This window comes from Staurois parvus, unplaced genomic scaffold (genome assembly GCF_062004578.1).
Source record: "Staurois parvus isolate SC_StPar_1 unplaced genomic scaffold, SC_StPar_1.0 ptg002841l, whole genome shotgun sequence".
In the NCBI taxonomy this organism is placed as follows: domain Eukaryota; kingdom Metazoa; phylum Chordata; class Amphibia; order Anura; family Ranidae; genus Staurois; species Staurois parvus.
The window spans coordinates 177,882-190,898 of NW_028320637.1; the positions used below are offsets into that span (position 1 = coordinate 177,882).

The 13,017-nt window shown below is 45.1% G+C and overlaps 1 protein-coding gene across 1 annotated transcript in view; it reads left to right on the forward strand.

Moving 5' to 3' along the window:
- The window catches only part of USP43 (ubiquitin specific peptidase 43), a 76,029-nt gene that overhangs the window by 51,693 nt on the left and 11,319 nt on the right, over nucleotides 1-13,017 (forward strand). The window contains exons 4-10 of the mRNA XM_089666780.1: nucleotides 379-471; nucleotides 3,659-3,794; nucleotides 4,127-4,274; nucleotides 7,679-7,835; nucleotides 7,938-8,049; nucleotides 10,515-10,615; nucleotides 12,093-12,170. Of these exons, the coding sequence (XP_089522906.1) occupies nucleotides 379-471; nucleotides 3,659-3,794; nucleotides 4,127-4,274; nucleotides 7,679-7,835; nucleotides 7,938-8,049; nucleotides 10,515-10,615; nucleotides 12,093-12,170 (825 nt within the window). The remainder of the gene's footprint in view (nucleotides 1-378; nucleotides 472-3,658; nucleotides 3,795-4,126; nucleotides 4,275-7,678; nucleotides 7,836-7,937; nucleotides 8,050-10,514; nucleotides 10,616-12,092; nucleotides 12,171-13,017) is intronic.

A 13,017-nucleotide genomic window follows, 5' to 3' on the forward strand; every position in this document is an offset into this window, starting at 1 on the left:
GGGTGGACCATAGAAGTTGGTGGGTGGACCAGGGAAGTCAGGAAGGGGGGTGGACCATAGAAGTAGAGGGGGGGTGGACCAGGGAAGTCAGGAGGGGGGGGGGGGATAGAGACCATGGAAGTCAAAATATAAGCAGAATAAGCTTCAGGCCAATGTACTTTCTAGTCTTTTCCATCCTACGAAAAAAATGTTTTAATTGCCAGTGTGATTTTTCCCTTGCTTCCTGTCTTGGTGACAACCTTCTGATGGAAAGAGGAAATAGAGTACTACTCCCCCCTTCTCCCCCCCCCCCCCCCGCATTGTGTCCTGATTTCATACTGACATTCACTGGCCAAAAAATGGAAATGTGTCACTTTCCTTTAAATTGTCTCATTGCAGATCTTCTCTCACCTGTCCGCACTGCCGCAAGCAGAGTGACACCTTCGATCCTTTTCTCTGCGTCTCCCTCCCCATCCCCCTGCGACAGACCAGGTAAGACGAGTGCTATTCCTGAGAGAGAATTTAAAGCTCTGGGATAAGTAAATATTATCAAAATCCATTCATCATGAGTCTTCTCCTTGAATCTCGGTGATCTTTGTGTATTTCTTCCAGATCTGTGCAGTAATCCAGTGTGAGACTTCCTGTAATAAAGACCGTTTTCTGCTCTCTCTCCTTTTGCAGGGTGACTGGTCTTGTCTCCGCCCCCTCCTGTAGTTTTCTGCAGGCAGCCTGCAGTAGGTGGAGCTTGCTGGGTCCCTCCCACAGCTTCTCTCTTTCACTCTCCCCTTATATATGTTTTTTGTGGCAGCTCGGTCATTATTTAATGTCTTGTGTCCTCTGAGACTAATCTGTTGGTTTACCTATTGCACATTATTATTACTGGTTGGCACAGCATTGCTAGCCAAAAACATGGCCACTTCCCGGGCTACTAAGAACCAGTTAACCAATGAAGCCTTGCCGCAGATGCATGCCCACATTGTCATTGCACTTGGCTCCAAATGACCAGCAGGCCCCCCTCACCTGCCCATTCTAGAGGATGAGCATACCAAACCTAATAGTAAAAAGGTGCTGCAATGGAGGTGGCAGCCATGCCTTCCATTTTCATACTTTTACTAGCTTAAAGCCTAATTAAACTTTCAGTTCAAATAAGTTAATTATAGTCCAGCTGCCTCAAATCAAAAACTGGTCAAGGCTTTACAGGTCATTTTTGTTTAGCGAGCACCAACAGCTTGAATAGACAAGCCTGACCCCTCCCAGCAGTGGTCTCTCTGCAGAGGTCCACTCCCCCCTGTTCCCCGCTGAGTCAGAGCTACTGTGCAATTGTCAGAGAGCTTGAGCTTTGCTGACTGGAGAACTCTAGCTTTGACTCAACTGGAAGTGTGTTTGACCTCTGCAGAGAGACCATTGCCTTGCACTGGTGGCAGGGGTCAGGTTTTCTACTATGGCTAGGACAGCTTTCTAAAGTAAATGACCTATAAGACTTTGTCCACCTTTTTGCTTTGATACATCTGGAACATAATTATCTAACTTAAACTGAAAGTTTAATTAGGCTTTCATTTATAAAGATATGAGAAAGGAGAGGCATTGCTGTCACACCCATTGCAGCACCTTTTTTGCTATTAAGGTAGTTCTGTTCATCTGCTAGAATGGGTGGGCAAAAGGGCCTGCTGTTCATCTAGAGCTGAGTGCAATACAGCTCTGTGCATGCATCTGTGGCAAAGCTTCATTGGTTAACTGGTTCTTAGCAGTTATATAATTATCTTATTTAACGAAAGGTTTATATAGACTTTATTAAAGTAAAGAGAAACTAGACTCACCAAAGCTCTATTGCTATAATCCTGATAAAATCTGGAGACCGGTGCTCAGGCCTTGGGCGTTCACTTGTCACAGTAATCTTCTAAAGCATACAGCTGGTCACATAGATGCTTCACAATTTAATTCTTTTATTGATTACAACTTATTGGTACAGGATCTAATGTTTCTGATGCGTTTTGGCAAAATGCGTCAGCATCAGTAGATCCTGTACCAATAAATTGTAACCAATAAAGAAATTATATTACAAAGCATCCATGTAGATGGCTGTATCCTTTAGAAGTTTATTCTAGTAAAGGTATGAGAAAGGAGTGGCATTGCAGTCGACCCCATTGCAGCACCCCTTTAGGTTCAGGGTTGTTCTGCTCATCTGCTAGAATGGGTGGTTGAAAGGGCCTGCTAGTCATTTGTAGCTGAGCACAATGCCATGCATGTGTGGCAAAGCTTCAAACTGAGGGCCCAATTGGGCTTCAAAATGATACACTTTAATTTAGAAATTGCAAAGGCTAATATTTAGAAATAGAAAATTATTAGTTCAATGGAAAACATTTCTAAATCAGAAATCATTATGCACAAGTGTAAACCCTGAGCTGGAAACTTCCACCGACAAGAGTGCGCGCCCAGAATCCGCCACGAGCAGGCGGGCGGCCTTAATTAATACAACAAAAAAAAAAAAGAAAATTATATGTGAGGGAGAGACAGGGAAAAGATCCGGTAATTATAGCTGGTGAGTGCTGATAATATCCTTGACGTTTATCTGACTCCCACTGCCAGTCCCGCCAAGCAGCACAAAGCCAGGAGGGGGTTAATCCTGGAGACTGCAGAAGAAAAGCCTATGCACCGCTTCGTGGTGTTATTATGTTTCTCACAGTCATTACGGCTCTGTAATTGCTGTTTATGAAATATGCATTACTGTTTACTATGCGGTGTGTGTACTACACATCGCTTCACAGAAACTGCACTTGAAGATGCGTTCTCACACATGCATTTAAAGGTACTTCTTTGTTATTTGGGCTCGTTGTGAAAATTCATGTGCAATTATTGTGGACCGCTCAGCAATAAATTGCTCACATGTCACAATACACAACCACAGGATCCATTTTCACATTTTTTGTTTTTTCTATTAAATAACTATCCTTGAGCACTCATCTTTGCCTAGGATGAGAAGATGATGTTATTGCTCTGCTGCAGGCAGGAGGCAGCATTTTCTCAGTCTCCTCTCCCTCAGCAATCAGACTGCAACATTGTAGCAAATCAAACGATGAGAGGCAGCAGGGGCTGATTTGTGTCCGACATTTGTGAGCACAGTTGAGAATTTGCAAAGGAAGAATTGCCATATTTTTCTTTTAAAAATCCTATTTTTACTGGTTTTTTATTTCATCCTTTTCCCAATCTCGATTTTTTTGATCTCCTCCAGCCACTTCCAGTCTACATGCACTCTCTCCAGTGTCAGCTGTACATCATTGCTGCGGACGGTCTTCCTGATGGCGACAATGGTGGACTATGCCTGAGCAATGGGTGTCAGCTGCTTGTAATCACCATCACAGTTGACAGAGTGGCAACGCAGGAGCACAATTAACAGTGATGTCACCCTATAACAGAAAATTCCTGAACATGTCAGGGCCACAAAGGTGGCACCATCTTTCTAGAAAAAAAAACATCTCAGTCCAGGAAGTAGATGGTGAACCTAGATGATGCCTGAACAAAGATGATGCTGTCCTTTTGGAGGACAAAAAAAAAATATGAAGGCATTGTCAGGGGAGTATTGTGATCTCTAAATACCTGAAAGTGTTCCATTGACACATTACTGAGCATGCTGAGATCAGCCTGGATTAACATTTCCCATGATGCTTTGCTATGTTCGCAGGGCCCTCAACATCACTTTAGTATTCCAGTCTAAGCAGCAGCGCTTTCTACGCATTGGCCTGGCTGTTCCATTATTTGGCACTGTGGCAGCGCTACGGCAGATGGTGGCCGATGAGGGCAAGATACCCACCGAGCAGGTAAATTCGGGACGCCTCCTCCAACAACCACATCGAGTCTGATTTTAACTTTAGAATGGTTATATTTTAATTGTAACAATGTAACATTGTTATGGGATCCATTACCTCTGCCATGCTATATTGTTGCACAGAACAAGAAGGCTGATAACCCCATTGTGCCATCACCCTACTGCTCCATCCCATTTATGTACTTCCCCCCTCCAGCCACCAATGCAGCCACTCCCACTAAAAGCCTGATATTATCTTGTATCTTATCAATACATAAAAATTTTTAATTTTGACTTGTATATGAATTTTATGTGGTTGGATTAATCATCTCTTTGTCCTTTAAGGTCATCCTGGCCGAGGTGTACTCCAGCGGATTCCAAAGATCCTTCTCAGACGATGAAGACATGAACACCATTGCGGAAGGTGACCCAGTCTACGCCTTCCAAGTTCCCCTTCCGTTACCCAAGGCTCCAGGTTCTTGTAGGACCTCAGGTGGGTTTCCATTTGCAAAATGTCTAGCTTCTACAGATGAAACCAACATGGTAGCTTGGCTGAGCTCAGGAACATGGAGATTCAATAGTTTTTCATGGTAACCAGTAATGAGAAGAACTAGGGCGGTCTTTGATGAACTCCTGAAAATACTAGTTACCCAAGGCTCTTAGTTATTGTAGGATCTCAGGTGGGTTTCCAGTGCTGAAATGTCTAGCTTCTGAGGATGGCACCAATATGTCATCTTGGCTGGACTCATGAACATGGAGATTCAGCAGTTTTTCATGGTAACCAGTAAAGAGAAGAAAAACTAGGGCTGTCTTTGATGAACTTCTGAAAATACTAGTTACCCAAGGCTCTTGGTTATTGTAGGACCTCAAGTGGATTTCAAGTGCTGAAATGTCTAGCTTCTGAAGATGGCACCAATATGTCATCTTGACTGGGCTCATGAACATGGAGATTCAAGACTTTTTTATGGTAACCTGTAATTAGAAAAAATACTAGTTCCCCTTCCGTTACCCAAGGCTCCTAGTTCTTGTAGGACCTCAGGTGTGTTTCCAGTGCAGAAATTTCTAGCCTCTGAAGATGGAATCAACATGGCAGCTTGGTCAGGCTCATGAACATCGGAATTCAAGACTTTTTCATGTTACCTGTAATGAGAAAAATACTAGGCATGTTATTGATGAACTCCTGAAAATACTTGTTTTCCTTCCATTACCCAAGTTCTCCCGGTTCTTGTAGGACCACAGGTGGGTTTCCATTGCCAAAATGGCTAGCTTCTATGGATAACACCAACATGGCAGCTTGGCTGGGTGCATAAACATGGAGATTCAATAGTTTTTCATGGTAACCAGTAATGAGAAAAAAATTAGGAGGTAATTTATGAACTCCTGAAAATACTAGTTGCTCTTTCATTGCCCAAGGCTCCTGGTTCTTGTATGACCTCCGGTGAGTTTCCATTGCCAAAATGTCTAGCTTCTACAGATGGTACCAACATGGAAGCTTGGCCAGGCTCATGAACATGGGGATTCATGACGTGTAATGAGAAAAATACTGGGGATGTGATTGATGAACTCCTGAAAATACTAGCTGCCTGGCTGCCATACTGATCCAAAGGATTCCTTACTGCCTGAGTCACAGACTTAGACTGCATATAGTAACTCAATACTGACACCACAGATTCAATGAGGCAGCCAGGCAGGTAGCATTTTCATCACTAGAGGCCAGCAATGTCAGGCTCCATAATTTCCCAGTACAGGTTTTAAATATCCAGATAGGCCAAGCAAATTTGCAAATAAAACCCTTCACGTTTTTCCCTTCTCCTGCTATCCCCTGAAAAATCTTCCTGGACATTTCCAGAGAAGTCCTTCTTGGCATGGCAATGGAACTGTGGATTAGCCTTCCCCTTTTCTCCCAATGTTCTTGTGTATGATTGTGAAGCTGCCAGAAACAAGGGTAGTTTTGGTCTTAGAAATAATGATTTTGGCACTGCAAGCTGCTGAGCATGGTTCAGTTAGAAGCATTGTCGCTTTTGATATGAAGGTGAATGTGTTGCGAATTCCTGAGCTGCTCTACCCTCTATACTGGGACCTCAAATGTATTTCTTTGGAGGGTGTCAACAAAGTAGGTCAGCCATGGTTGAAGTCAACATGGAGGGTTTTGCACTGCAATCCATTTTAGATATTGTACTACTGGCTCAGCCTTCATATAAATTCTGTTTGCTAATTGTGCTATGTGAGTTCTTCAAGAATATGTACAACAAATATATGACCCCCACCCCGAAACGCTCTGGGTGAATATTTAATTTGATGAATGATTAAAGTTTTCTTGGACTCGTTTGTGGTTTGGTGCTTTTCATGCTGTCTTTCACTTCCTGTCCAGGAGACATAAGAGGAAATGAGAGGAAGTCTCCCCAAGGTGAAGGAAATCCCCATCTTTAGACAGTTGCTTTTGGATAGTCTAGCCCAGGGGGCTCCAAACTGTTAAAAAAAAAATATTAATAAAAAAAAAGACCAGTTTACTGTCCTTCAGACTTTATTGGGGTCTGACTACGACCAGTAGGAGTAGAAAATGCCTCAGGCGTGGTGGTCAGTGGAAAAGAATTACATAGCACCTGTGGTCAGTAGGAGGAGTAGTGCCCCATTATTGGTGTTATTGGGAAGAATAGTGTCCCATTGTTATTAGTGGGAGGAATAGTGTCCCTTTGTTATTAATGGGAGGAACTGTGCATCATTATTAGTGTCAGTGGGAGGAATAGTGCCACATTGTTAGTTTCAGTAGGAGGAGTAGTGCCCGATAATTGGTGTCAGTAGGAGGAATGTGTGCCATTGTTGGCATTAGTGGGAAGAATTGTGCATCATTATTGGTGTCAGTGGGAGGAATAGTGCCCCATGGTTGGTGTCCATAGAAGAAATAGTGCCCCATGGTTTATATTAGTAGAAGTAATATTGCCCCATTGTTGGTTTCAGTAGGAGGAGGAGTGCCCCATGGTTGGTGTCAGTAGGAGGAATAATGTCCCATTGTTGGTATTAGTGGGAGGAATTGTGCATCATTATTGGTGTCAGTGGGAGGAAAAGTGCCCAATCGTTTTTGTCAGTGGAAAGAATAGTGCCCCATGGTTGGTGTCAGTAGGAGAAATAGTACCCCATAGTTGGCATTAGTAGAAGGAATGGTGCCCCATTGTTGGGGTCAGTGGGAGAAGTAGTGCCCCATGGTTGGTGTTAGTAGGAGGAATAGTGTCCCATCGTTAGTATTAGTAGAAGGAATGGTGCCCCATTATTGGTGTCAGTAGGAGGAATAGTGCCCCATCATTAGTATTAGTAAAAGGAATGGTGCCCCGTTGTTGGTGTCAGTGGGAGGATATGATGCCCTATCTCTGGTGTAAGGGGGAGAATAAGTGCCCAATCATCGGTGTCAGTGGAAGGAATTATGCCACACTGTTGGTTTCAGCAGCACGAATAGTACTTCATCATTGGTGTCAGTGGAAAGAATAGTGCCTCATCATTGGTGTCAGTACATAGAATGGTGTCTCATTGTTGGTGTCAGTGGGAAGAATAATGCCTTGTATTAGTGGGAGAAATAGAGTCCCAATGTCCAGATAAAGGCAAGCAAAAGCATTTGGTCCGCCGGCCAGTTTGGAGTCCACTGATCTAGCCCAGTTGGATGATGACTCCACAACTTGTGCTCTGGTGGCAATGGTAAATTTTTTGATTTCCCTTCACTTTCTGCCTCTGTGTCAAAGGTCACTAAGGCAAAAAGAGAGGGTGAATCTACCAAGGTGGCAAACAGAGGACAATAAAAACATAACAGAAGGCTTTACCCTTCTTCACATCTGTCCAAAACTTAAAGAAAAAAAAGTTTTGCCTTTACATACATTTTTTTAAGTGTACTTTTCTTTCCTCTTGCAGGCTACCACCACAGCCTTCCCTCATCTCCCCGCAACTTTGACACAAACGCAACAAGGTTACCTGGAGGAGGATCCATCTCTTCTGAGTTCCTGGCCTCCAGCTCAAAACTACTTCTGCTTCTGTGCAACCTGGATGGTACGGGTCAACAGGCCCTCAGGTAACTCTGGCTTCAATAAAGCACCATTCCTTCAGGCTAAACATGGTCCTCCATGATATTTACACTTGGATTCATCACTGAGCAGGTCTTTAATTTTCACAGATTTGGCCCTCCGCTGGTCCTGAGGGAAGACAGAACAGTAAGTTGGGATCAGCTGCAGCAAAATATCCTCGCGAAGACCCATTACTTGATGAGGAGTGATGCACACTTGCCTGTAAGTATAATTTCAGATGGTTAATAGATACATTTTGCGTGCTCCAGATGAGCGACTCACTAAGAATGGACAGAGATGACAGTCCTGAAGGTACAATCTCAAAGGGTAATGGAAGTTTTAAGGTCATCATTCTTGGACCTTCTGCATACTCCAAGTCAATGACTTGCTAGGCAAGACCAGGATGATCATCCTGAAGGTACAATGTCGAATTGTTAATGAAAGTTTTAAGACCATCCTCTTTGGACCTTCTGCATGTTGGCTTCAGATCTGTGGCTGACTAAGAAAGGACAAGGAGGATAGTTCTAAAGGTAAAAAGTCAAATGGTTATTGGGAGCTTTAAGGTCAGAATTCTTGGACCTACTCTATACCCCAAGTAACTGACTCACTAAGAAAGGACAAGGATGGACATCCAAAGGGTACAATGTCAAATGGTTATTGGAGATGTTAAGATCTTCATCCTTGGACCTTCTGCATACTCAAGTCAGTGACTCACTAATAAAGGACAAGGATGGACATTCTAGCAGGGGTGGCCAACCTGCGACTCTCCAGCTGCTGCAGGACTACAAGTTCCATCATGCCTCTGCAAGTCAGTAACTTCCCATCTTTGCAATGCCTCATGGGAAATGTAGTTCCACAACAGCTGGAGAGCCACAGGTTAGCCACCCCTGTAGGGTACAATGTCAAATGGTTAATGGAGACTTTAAGATCTTCAGCCTTAGACCTTCTGCATACTCAAGTCAGTGACTCACTAAGAAAGGACAAGGATGGACATCCAAAGGGTACAATGTCAAATGGTTAATGGAGATGTTAAGATCTTCATCCTTGGACCTTCTGCATACTCAAATCAGTGACTCACTAAGAAAGGACAAGGATGGACATCCAAAGGGTACAATGTCAAATGGTTAATGGAGACTTTAAGATCTTCATCCTTGGACCTTCTGCATACTCAAATCAGTGACTCACTAATAAAGGACAAGGATGGACATCCAAAGGGTACAATGTCAAATGGTTAATGGAGATGTTAAGATCTTCATCCTTGGGACATTCAAGGATGACCATCCTAAACATACAATGCCGAATGGTTGATGGAAGCTTTCAGGCCATCATCCTTGAACCTTTTGCATGCTTACTTCAGATCAGTGACTCACTAGGAAAGGACAAGGAGGATGGACAGTCTTGAAGGTACAATGTCTAATGGTTAATGGAATCTTTAAGGTCATCATTCTTGGACCTTGTAAAGACCCTAATGCAGGCCATAGACGGGTCAAAAATCGGCCGATTTTCGCACCGTTAGTGGGTTATTTGGTCGGCTGTTTTTCAGGGTTTTGGCACATTTTTTCTTATCGGTAAAGTTGGAAAATTTGCGGCCGATTTTGACGATTGGCCGATTTTCCCAGCAATGATGGGCGAATCGGCCGATCGTTTTACCGATAAAAAATCTGCGCATGAGCCGTGACCTGCAAGAAGAAGAAAAAGAAGAAGAAGAAAAAGAATAAGAAAAGAAGAAGAAGAAGAAGAATTCCAGTCCGCTATTATATTTTATATGAAAAGTCTTGCGGTTGCAACAATGTATCCATTTGTATCCATTTGTATTTGAATAAAAACATCTGTATCCGAAATGGATACAAATGGATACATTGTTGCAATTGCAAGACTTTTTCATGTCAAATATAATAGCGGAGCTCTCTGCAAGGGACAGAAGTAATTAAATGCCGGCCATAGACGGGATGAAAATCAGCCGATTAATTTTTTTTTTTTTCTTCTTACCGTTGGTGGTAACGTCGGTCGATCCAACGACTGATTGTTCGTTTTTTTTATAAAAAAACGGCTGGTTTTTGACCCGTCTATGGCCTGCATTAGTCAATGGCTCACTGAGAAGGGATTAACATCTTAAAGGTACATCAAATTGGTAATGGACCTTCTAAGACCATCTTCTTTGGACCTTCATGGCCGTATCATCGGGAATTATTTTAATACAAGACTGCAGACTGAAGAAAACATTAAAAATGGTTTTTGAAATCACATTTTGTGAAAGATTCTGAGATATTAGTGATGGGGTTACTTTTAGTGCACAAAATGGCTGCGGCTGTATCTAGCAGCATCTAAAACTTGATCCAAAAATAAAATCCCCGTCCGTGGTGACCACCCGCATCGCGGCCTCAGACGGTTTTATATATTTTGCTGCACTTGAAAGGCTGAGGCGCTCTCCTTTTTCTATCCTGAACGTTTCATGTGGCGGCAGAGCCGGGGTCACGCAGGGATTACAGTGCCGCAGCTGGAAGAGAGGACTCAGCGACGGTGGAAGAGGGACGGTGGAAGAGGGACGGTGGAAGAGGGACGGTGGAAGAGGGACGGTGGAAGAGGGACGGTGGAAGGGCTCTGCCGATGAAAGGACAAAGAAAACCGTCTTATCGCTGATTGGTGTCATTTCACGGGAATTTATTTTTACTGTTTTCTCTCCGCAGAGCGGTGGCGTCCTCTTTCACATCCGCGTAGGGGCTCCGGACAGCAATTGCTACTTATCTGCCAAGGACATCCGGCCGCTTCAGCACGCCGCCATCGACAGGTCTGTGTATGTGATGTCCTTAACCGTTTCCTACACCTCCAGCAGGTGTACAGAGCTGGGAACTCAGCACAGGGATGGTGGGAACCCCTCATAATGGGCACAGCGGGTGTACAGACCCGGGAACTCAGCACAGGGATGGTGGGATCCCCTCATAATGGGCACAGCAGGTGTACAGACACGGGAACTCAGCACAGGGATGGTGGGATCCCCTCATAATGGGCACAGCGGGCGTACAGACCCCGGAACTCAGCACAGGGATGGTGGGAACCCCTCATAATGGGCACAGCGGGTGTACAGACCCGGGAACTCGGCACAGGGATGGTGGGATCCCCTCATAATGGGCACAGCAGGTGTACAGACACGGGAACTCAGCACAGGGATGGTGGGATCCCCTCATAATGGGCACAGCGGGTGTACAGACACGGGAACTCAGCACAGGGATGGTGGGAACCCATCAAAATGGGCACAGCGGGTGTACAGACCTGGCAACTCGGCACAGGGATGGTGGGAACCCCTCATAATGGGCACAGCAGGTGTACAGACCTGGGAACTCAGCACAGGGATGGTGGGAACCCCTCATAATAGGCACAGCGGGTGTACAGACCTGGCAACTCAGCACAGGGATGGTGGGAACCCCTCATAATGGGCACAGCAGGTGTACAGAGCTGGGAACTCAGCACAGGGATAGTGGGAACCCCTCATAATAGGCACAGCAGGTGTACAGACCCGGGAACTCAGCACAGGGATAGTGGGAACCCCCTCATAATGGGCACAGTGTGTGTACAGAGCCGGGAACTCAGCACAGGGATAGTGGGAACCCCTCATAATGGGCACAGTGTGTGTACAGAGCCGGGAACTCAGCACAGGGATGGTGGGAACCCCCTCATAATGGGCACAGCAGGTGTACAGAGCCGGGAACTCAGCACAGGGATGGTGGGAACCCCTCATAATGGGCACAGCAGGTGTACAGACATGGGAACTCAGCACAGGGATGGTGAGAACCCCTCATAATGGGCACAGCGGGTGTTCAGACATGGGAACTCAGCACAGGGATGGTGAGAACCCCTCATAATGGGCACAGCGGGTGTACAGACATGGGAACTCAGCACAGGGATGGTGAGAACCCCTCATAATGGGCACAGCAGGTGTACAGACATGGGAACTCAGCACAGGGATGGTGAGAACCCCTCATAATGGGCACAGCAGGTGTACAGACATGGGAACTCAGCACAGGGATGGTGGGAACCCCTTATAATGGGCACAGAGGGTGTACAGACCTGGGAACTCCACACAGGGATGGTGGGAACCCCTCATAATGGACACAGCGGGTGTACAGACAATGACACCTACTAGAAGAAGATGGGTGACTCCGCATGCTCCTGTCCATTTATATCTCTAGTAATAGTTGTAGGTGGAGCAAGCCTTTTCGCTGCAGATATATAATTGGACCTTCAACAATGGCCGCCTTCCTTTGCAGGGCTCTGCAGCTCTGTGGAAGCGGGGGGCTACCGCATGTCAAGCTGGCCGTGGAATGGGACTCCAAAACCAAAGAGAGGTAAGTCTCTTTCTCATCCTTACAACTCCAACCAAAATGTTTCTTTTCTTTAGCTGTGGGTTCAGTGAGGGAAGAAGCGTTGTCACCTTTTTATCGCTCTCCATGGCTCTGTTTAGGAGATTTATCCACATTTTTGCTTGTTTCAGAAAATGGCAAATGACGGGAATTCTCTCTGCTTCCTGTCTACGTGGATGGGGGTCACACAGAACAGGACGTGAGGGAAAACCTCCCCACTTCCTGTCTAATTTACATGTATCGGGCAGAATAGGAAGTGAGCAGAAATCTCCCAACTTCCTTGTTGACTGGCATGTATCAGGCAGAACAGAGGATTAAGGGACACCTCCCCACTTCCTGTCTAATTGGTGCATATCAGACAGAACAGGAAGTGAGGCAAAATCTCCCCGCTTTCCCTTTGTGTGCACACATCAGACACAACAGGAAATGAGGAAAAATCTTCCCAATTCCTTTCTAATAGGCATCTTGTCTATGTGGATGAGGTCGCACAGAACAGGACGTGAGAGGAAATCTCCCTACTTCCTGTCTAATTAGTGCATATCAGACAGAACAGGAAGTGAGGGGAAATCTCCCTGCTTTCTTTTTGTGCGCACACATCAATCATACCAGGAAGTGAGAGGAAATCTCCCCACTTCCTGTCTAATTGGTGCATATCAGACACAACAGGAAGTGAGGGGAAATCTCCCCGCTTTCTTTTTGTGCACATATCAATCCTAGCAGGAAGTGAGGGGAAATCTTCCCAATTCCTGTCTAATAGGCATCTTGTCTATGTGGATGAGGTCGCACAGAACAGGACATGAGAGGAAATCTCCTTACTTCCTGTCTAATTGCT